At 31.9% G+C, this 9,528-nt stretch overlaps 1 protein-coding gene across 1 annotated transcript; it reads left to right on the forward strand.

Annotated features, from left to right (window-relative positions):
- The first annotated feature begins 2,209 nt into the window (after positions 1 to 2,209).
- On the forward strand, positions 2,210 to 4,599 carry LOC124923108 (protein NRT1/ PTR FAMILY 2.7-like). The gene is made up of 2 exons (XM_047463547.1): positions 2,210 to 2,959; positions 3,732 to 4,599. The coding sequence occupies exons 1-2, from the start codon at positions 2,400 to 2,402 to the stop codon at positions 4,597 to 4,599; spliced, it is 1,428 nt and encodes a 475-aa protein (XP_047319503.1). The 5' UTR covers positions 2,210 to 2,399.
- The last annotated feature ends 4,929 nt before the right edge of the window (positions 4,600 to 9,528 follow it).

The following is a 9,528-nucleotide window of genomic DNA, read 5'->3' on the forward strand; positions in this document are numbered from 1 at the left end:
AATACTTTAAATATGATGTATTTAATAAAAAAAATTACTATTTTTATTATTAAAAAACACTTAATAATTTATCTCTTTAATTTTTTCTTATTAAACATATTCTTTTTTAAAATGAGTGTACATGCCATATAAAATGCATTTTAATTATTTCTCTTAATAATTTATTCTTTACTAAAAAAAATTCTATAGTAAAGACTATGCTAGGGACAAAAGAAGAACCTCAACTAAAAAATTGTTTTAGAATTTTTTTTCTTTTTATCTATTAATTTGTAATTATATATTTGAATTAATTAATTAGGTTATATATTTTAAAATGTAATAATTGGAAAAATTAATAAATCAATAAATATACGAGAATAAGAAGTTAAATATAAAAATTATTAAATAATCATAAGGAGAATGAATAAATTAAATTAATAAAATATATAAAAATATATTTTTAATATATATTAAATTATATATATTTTATTAAATTGTTATTTTTTTTTGAATTAATTAATTAGTTTATATATTTTTATAATTAATAATTGGAAAAATTAATAAATCAATAGATATACGAGAATAAAAAGTTAAATATAAAAATTATTAAATAATAATAAGGATAATGAATAAATGAAATTAATAAAATATATAAAAATATATTTTTAATATATATATATATATTAAATTATATATATATATTTTATTAAATTATTATTTTTTAAGTTCTCTATCTTATTTCTCTTTAATCTTTAAAAGTTTTATTTTCTTTCCTATTTAATCGTTTTATAAGATTTATTAAAAATTTAATTCAATTAGCACATAATATTAAAACTTAATAGAGATTTTTTTTATCTTGGTTGAATATTAGTAATTTGAGTTTTATTTATTAGTTTCTAATTTAAATGAATAATTTATCTCATAATGATCTAATTTTAAATGAAATAAATATTTAAAATAATTTTATAATAAATTTTTTTAAAAAAAAGATAAATTCTTAATTATTTTTTTAAAATAATAAAAAGTCAAAGAGGTGAAATTATTTAATGCTTTTAGGTGACATGTAATCGTCCTCATATTTCTATGATGACATGTGCATTGTCACAGCTACAATTTTTTCTCCCTTAATTGTTACTCTTTTTTTATAACCAAAAAAATTATTTCTTTTTATCACTCTTTATATTCATCCATCATAAATTATCTTTTTCTGTCACTTTTTCTTCTTCATCCTTTAATATTTTTTAACATTTCTTCTATATTTTTTCTTCAATTATATTAACAACAAAATTATTATGTTATTCAACATCTATAATATACTTTTATAGATACCTAATATTTTTATTTGTTTCTTATTATTTTCAACCTAACTAATTTAAAATTATTATCGTTTTCAATATCTTTTTGTAATTCATTTTAGTAATATATAAATTTACCTTTTAGTTGGGTAATGTGGTAGCCACTGGAAATTTATTATCTTATAAATCGGGGATGGAGAAGAAATAGAGATGACGGAATAGTAAAATAAAAATTGGTTAGGGGATAAAATACCCATTGCCATTTTTTTTGTCATTTATAAATAAAAGAATCATTGTTATATCTTAATTAAAATAATTCAACAACTATATAGCTTTAAAAAGAACAATTATGATTATCTTAACCAACATAGACTTATACTGAAAAATATATAAGTAATAACAAAAGTCAGCCAAAGTTTTTTTAAGAAAAGTATAAAATGAGTTTACAGTTAGCCGCACTTGTATTTATTTAGCTAAATAACAGAAAAAAAAATCAAAATATATATCTTTTATTAAAGTGAAGCAGTTATTCCCTAAATCAAAATATTTAATAATAAAAAACTGTAAAGAAAGTAAAAGTTCAATATATATATTTTGGTGTAGTCTTAATCTCAACCATAATGCAATATGGGGAAAGTAAAAAGTTAATGATATATTTATCTTTAACTACTCATGTTGACTTTATATATTTAATTGTTCTTGTAAAAAAAAAGAGAGGAGACCCAGTGATCATACATAGATCATCAAAAGAATTTCCATGGGAAGCGAAACTGGTGCATGCAATCGAGGAGGATGGATCACTACCCCTTTCATTGCAGCAACGTTGTCCGGATTGACTTTAGCAGCCGGAGGATGGACGAGTAACCTGATAGTGTATTTGATTCACGAGTATAACGTGGAAAAAATCGACGCCACCCAGATCGGTAATGTCTTAAATGGCTGTGCCTCCATGTTACCCATCGTCGGAGCAATCATCGCCGACTCCTTTATCGGCTGCTTCTCTGTTATTTGGATCTCTTCTCTTTTCTCCTTACTAGTAAGTCATTCATTTTCTCTCTAAATATATAATCAATCAATGAATCTCTGTTTTTCCTTATGTTAAATGCATGTCTTTGACAGGGGATAATGCTTCTAACCTTAACCGCCACTATTAACACCTTGAGACCTATTCCATGTGTGCATGATGGTCCGGGTTTGTGTGGAGGCCCATCAAAGGTTCAATATGCTGTACTGTATATTGCTCTGGCTATGGCCGTTATAGGAGTGGGAGGAACGCGGTTCACCTTGGTCACCATAGGGGCAGACCAGCTGGACAAACCTAAGCACCGACAGAGCTTCTTCAACTTGTTCATTTTCACCTTATACATTTCCAATTTGGTGAGTGCAACCTTCACAGTATATGTAGAAGACAATGTAAGTTGGGGGCTGGGATTTGGGCTATGCCTTGCTGCGAATTTGATAGGCTTGGCCTTATTCTTGTTTGGTGCTAGATTTTACCGTCATGTTAAGCCGAAGGATGGCAGTCCCTTTGTGGGTTTGGCTCGTGTTGTGGTGGCGGCATTTAGTAAAAGACGAGAATCTGTTAGTTTTGATCCGGAAAGATACTACTATTTCACGCAGAAGTGCAGTCAAGAGGAATTAGGAAGAGTCGAACACTTTGTGACTGCTCCATCTAGTTTCTTCAAGTAAGTTATTCTATAATTGGTCATAGTTAATTAGTTAGTTAACAACTATTTAAGACAAAAATATTGTGATCCGGAAAGATACTACTATTTCACGCAGAAGAGGCTATATATATACTCTCTGTTTTTCTAACAAAAATACAAAAAATGCATGCCTTGATTCCACAATGATATATGGGTTACTTGAGAAATTTGGACCGATAGATTGATGTAGATCTTGTAATGGGTTTAATTCCAATCCAAAAGAAAAATTATGAATGTCTTTATTTATATATATTTTAAATGTTGGAAGCTACACAATGCTACATTCATAACCTCTAATTTAACGACCCTCTTAACCATATAATAGAATAATTTTACTAAGGAGGTTTCTCGAAAAATCATATTGGATCCGGGTTGAGGATTAGTCTTGTGATATTGTGATAGAGAAGCTCCCTTTCCATTTAGGCTCATCTCGATAATGGTAAATATAATGGGCCACTTAGAACCATCTCTTTGTTGCAAGATGTTTCCCTTAAATTTACCCACCACGGTTGCTCTGTCACCAACATCTAATGAATTGAAGGTGATAGTAATCACATTATTGTCGAGCTTCAAGTTGACATGGACTCTTGTGAAGTTTGAGACATCCTCTTTGGATGTTTAATTTTCCTAGTTTATCACTTTATTATGTTTGGAGGTTTGTTATATATATTTTGAATATTATAATGAAAACTTTTTAATAATTGTTAATGTGTATCAATTGTTTTTATATAATTTTTTTTAAATGTTGTAGATTCCTAAATAAGGCAGCATTGAAAACTGAGGGAGATGTGAAGGCTGATGGCTCAATTGCAAACCCATGGAAGTTGTGTACAGTCCAACAAGTTGAAGATCTAAAGGTGTTAATCAAGCTTTTTCCTATATGGTCAAGTGGAATATTCTTAAGCATCCCCTTAGTCATTCAACAAAGCCTATCCACCCTACAAGCCCTATCCATGGACCGGCACCTTGGCCACCATTTCAAGATCCCAGCAGGGTCCATGACAGTGTTCATTCTCCTCTCCACCTGCCTCACCATAATCCTATTGGATCGCCTGATCTATCCTCTAGTAGAAAATCTCATCGGTCGTCCTTTTTCATCCTTCGAGATAATTGGACTGGGCCACGTATTTTGCGCGATGAGCACGGCGGTTGCAGCATTGGTGGAGTCTAGGCGACTCAAAGAATCTGCGGTAAACCCCAATAGCATGTCGGTTTTGTGGCTGGTACCACAACTGATTCTGTCAGGGATAGGAGAAGCATTCCATTTACCTGGAAGCACGGGATTGTTCTACCAGGAGTTTCCAGATTCGTTAAAGAGTACAGCCACGGGTGCGTTGGCGATGTTCATTGGGCTCGCATTTTGCCTTACCACAGCGATAGTGGGGGTTCTTAGGAGGGCGACTGAGTGGCTACCCGATAATATAGACCATGGTAGGATTGATATTGTTTTCTGGTTGTTTTTCGGGATTGGGGTGCTTAATTTTGGGTATTACTTGGTTGGTGCACACTGCTACAAATATAGATTGGGTAATCATATGATCCATGGCAGCCCAAGTGATCAGGTCATGATTGAGAACATTAATGGTGATCGTGATGATCAAGATTCAACCCGAAAATGATTCTCAAAGTCTTATTTATGCATTGTAAACAACTATTTACTAGCAAATTTTCTAAGGAATGAAGGTTGTACTAGGTTGAATTAAAATAAAAATAAAAATTATTATCTATAAAATCTGATAGGTCTAAACCTTCTAAAAATAATAATAGCTATATATTCTTAACTAATCCTAACAATTTTTAAAATTAATTTATATTAATGAGAATAAACTTTAATAATACAAAATTAGTTGAAAAAAAGTTGTCACCCCTTCTTGATGGCAGGGGAAAGATAGTTGGGCGGGACTCTTCCACTCGTCAGCCACGTGAAAACAAAATAAGTCACGATGAAAATGAAAAATAAAAGTCAGCGCGTTCTTCTTCTGTTTTGTTCAAATCATAGCCAGTCTATGATCAAATCATAGTATTCTCCTATCAAAAAGAGCTCAAAAGTACGAGTTTTAAATTTTTATGAGAAACTCAAATCGAAGTAGACGACGATCTGGAAGACGACTACTGCGAGGACAACGAACGCGAAGAAGATCACCAAGAAGAAGACATTCGTGAAGACCACTGCGAAGAAGACGACTACCGCGAACAAAATGACCGCGAACAAGACGACCACCGCGAACAAGACGTTAACATGTATTATTTTTAAACTAAACTGTAATGTATGAACTGCAATGTTATTTTTAAACTAAACTATAATGTATGAACTGTAATGTTCTTTTCAAAATGAATTGTAATGTCTAAACTTTAATGTTATTTTTAAAACTGAAATGTAATGTCTGATAAACTAAATTTTAATTTATGAACTGTAATATTCTTTTTAAACTAAACTGTAATGTCTAAACTGTAATGTTATTTTTAAAACTAAAGTGTAATGTCTAATAATTTGAATTGTAATGTCTGATAAACTAAAATGTAATGTAATTTGAACTGTAATGTCATTTAAATACTAGATTGTAATGTGTTTTAAAACTAAAATGTAAATTCTTATGAACTGAAGTGTAACGTCTAATATACTAAAGTGTAATGTCTGATACACTAAAGTGTAATATAATTTAAACTATAATGTAACGTCATATATACTGAACTATAATTTCTTTTACACTGAACATTAATATTATTTTTAAAACTCAACTACCTTTTATTTTAAACAGAAATTTAAATTCTTATATACTGAAATGTAATATCTAATAAACTAAAATATAATAATGTAATTTGAACTGCAATGTTATTTAAATATTGAACTGTAATGTGTTTTAAAACTGAAATGTAAAACATAACAGTACAAGTTTATACATAATGTGATCGTATTCAAGTATAATTAACAAAGAGTTACAAATCAATATGAGTTCTGAGATTGATTGTGATTGAGTTATAGACAATGTTTTCAATGTCTTTTTTATATTTTATACCTCAACAAATAATTTTGTAGAGAGTTTCTTCATTATATGCCAAAGACAAAAATGATGATGAGTGTTAGGAAATACCTTTTCAATAATAATGATCATTGATCGACATTGATCAGTGATTATTGACTTTGAAGCATGTTCGTTCATACATGTTAACCAGACTTTGAAAAGACAATTAAATGACTTTGAATCCTCACTAGACAGTAACATTGATTATCCTTGATGATGATACAAAGGTGAATGAAGTTTGATCTAACAATGGTAAGAGAGCTTCTTAAGAGCTTACATTTGTTCTATTGTAATTGTTTCTCTTAATTTCTTTTAGTCCCTAAACTATTTTATTTTGGTCATTGTATTATTAGGCCACATCATTAGTACCGTAACAGACATAGGGCAATATTCTCTAAGAGGATTCTTATTTAACGCAGAGAATATCTACTCATTAAGTTTATGGAATGAATGAGAGATAGATCTCTCTTTCAAATTCTCATGTTACCTTCCTCTTCTCAGGAAGATAGTGATTTTCACCTTTCAACTTAACTCTTATATGTATGAATTAGTATTAGAGCCGACGATTCTCACGATGGTCAAAACCAGACATCATTTAGACGACTATATATGTACAACGGTAGATTCGATTTCTCAAACATTGGAAGAAGTGCAAAAATGAATGGAAAGAAAAGTAGGTTCTATTGAAGAAAAACTACACATATTGGCAAGCAAAAATGCAGCTGATCCTATAGGTATCCTGCCATTCAAAAGGGGGAAATTAAAATCATGGTAGATAAATGAATAACACAACATAGTCATAGTGCATTCATGGCACCAGTGGTCCTAGTACGAAAAAAAGATCTTTTGTGGAGACTATGCATCAATTACAGAAAACTAAATGCATCTACAATGTAGGATAAATTTTGCATACCAATCATTGAAGAACTACATGGTTTAGAAGTTTTTTTCAAACTCAATCTTCGCTTAGGCTACCATCAAATTCGAATGAAAGAAACAGATTGCCATGTGACTGTCTTCCGTACTCATGAGGGGTTGTACGAGTTTCTAATGATGACATTTGGATTGACCAATGCGCCATATACTTTTCAAAATCCCATGAATACAATGTTAAAGCCCTTCTTGAGAAGGTTTGTGTTAGTATTTTTTTATGATATTTTGGTATATAGTAGTAACTGGAAAGAACATTTGTACCACTTAAAACATGTAATGAAGACCTTGAGAATCAATACTATATTCCTCAATCGTGAAAAATGTGAGTTTAGAAGTAGTCAGATTGCTTACCTAGGCCATATTATTAATCGAGAGGGTGTGGTTGTTGATCTGGAGAAACTTAAGGCCATGAAAGTTGGCCAACATCGGACTCGATCAAACAACTACAAGGGTTTTTAGGTCTTATAGGATACTATAGAAGATTCATCCGGAACTATGGGGGTAATTGCTCGTCCTTTAACGGAGTTGTTAAAGAAAGGCAACTTTGCATGGAACGATCAAGCTAATGAGGCATTTAAACTGCTCAAATAACGTATGATGACCCCTCCAATCTTGGCTCTTCTAGATTTTTCTATTATATTTCTGGTAGAGACAGATGCAAGTGGCTTCGGCATTGGGGCAGTATTGGTTCAAAACAACTATCCCATAGCTTTTATTAGTCAAGCAATACTTGCTGCAAAGAACCCTCCATCAACATATGAAAGAGAGTTGTTAGATCTCACATTTGTAGTAGAGAAGTGGAGACCATATTTACGCTATAAACTGTTTGTGGTGAAAACGGATAATGAGTCTCTTAAACACCTCCTTGAACAACAAGTTCAAACCCCGGCTCAAGAGAAGTGGTTGTGCAAGTTGGTCAGCTATGATTTTTCTGTGTAATATAAGAAAGAACATGATAATGTTATTGCTGATGCTCTATCCCGAAGACTTATAGAAGTGCAATGTGTCAGCCTTTCACTGTATCATTCACTTGTCATAAAAAGAATCAACCTAAGTTTGATTTCTGATCCAACTTGATCAAACTAATTTAGGAGATATAGAAGGATAATGATACGCACTCGAGTTTTACCTTCATTAATAGCGCATTGCGTAAAAATGGAAAATTAGTAGTTGTCGATGATCCAGAATTAAAAACAATCCTTAATGCTTCTATGCATAGTAGTCTCACTAAAGGTCATTTAGGTATGTCAGTAACACTAAGGAAATTACAACAAGTATATTGTTGGACAGATTTTGCAAGAGATGTTCAAGAATTCGTACGTACTTGTGATGTTTGCCAACAGAATAAGGCAGACAATGCATGCCCAAAAGGCCTTCTACAATCTTTGCCCATCCCAAATATATTTTAGGAATCAATATCGATGAATTTCATTGAATACTTACCAAAAAGCAGGAGGAAAATAGTTATTCTAGTTGTGGTGGATCGTCTCTCAAAAATGTCTGACTTTGTTGGTCTTCGACATCCTTTTATAGCAAAGAAGATAGTAGAGGTGTTCATTGAAAACATCTTCAAACACCATGGTAAGCCACTCTCGATTGTAGTGATCGAGACAAAATCTTTCTCAGTATCTTTTGGCGTGAGTTTTTGAAATTGCAGGGTGTACACCAAGCTTTATCTTCAGCTTATAATCCACAAACTGACGGACAAACGGAGGTATTAATCGTTGTTTAGGAACTTACTTGAGGTGTATGGTAAGACAACGCCCACACAAATGGGATAAATGGCTTGATCTCGTGGAATGGTGGTACAATACTAACTTCCATTTAACCATACAAACCTCTCCTTTTGAACCAATATATGGTTATAAACCATCGATATATATCCCATATATGGCGGGGGACTCGAGAGTTGAAGATATTAACCAAACTCTTCTAACGAGGAAGAAACACTTAAACTTCTTAAGATTCATTTGACAAGAGATCAGAATCGGATGAAACAAGTACAAGATAAATAGAGAAAAGATACAGAATTTGTAGTGAATGATTGAATTTTGGTTAAGCTATAACCCTATTGTCAATTATCAATAAGAAAGAAATATCATAAACTCTCTACTAAGTACTTTGGTCCTTTTCATGTTACGGGGCGAATTGGAGAAGTGGCATACCGATTAGAATTGAGGCAAGAGGCATAATCTCTTCCACATTTCTCAAATGAAGAAATACATGGGCACGCCGAGTAGGGTGGAAGAAATTATGAGTTTGAACATACCTGATGGGATTCCAGAGGACATTTGAGATGAAAGAGAAGTGATCATGAAAGACGGTCATCGTTGTCAAGTGCTAATTAAATGGTCAGACCACAGAGAATATGAGAATTCGTGAGAAGATGCAGAAGCACTAATTTTCCAACACCCAGACACCTTTGTGGCTTGGGAAAATAAGAATAAACGTTTGGTTCGACTCCGACGAGGACGCTGAAGTTCTAAAGAAGGGGGTATTGATACAAAGGTGAATGAAGTTTGATCTAACGATGGTAAGAGATTAGAAGCACTAGGAGCTTACATATGTTGTATTTTAATTGTTTGTCTTAAT

This window comes from Impatiens glandulifera, chromosome 1, assembly GCF_907164915.1.
Source record: "Impatiens glandulifera chromosome 1, dImpGla2.1, whole genome shotgun sequence".
Lineage (NCBI taxonomy): Eukaryota > Viridiplantae > Streptophyta > Magnoliopsida > Ericales > Balsaminaceae > Impatiens > Impatiens glandulifera.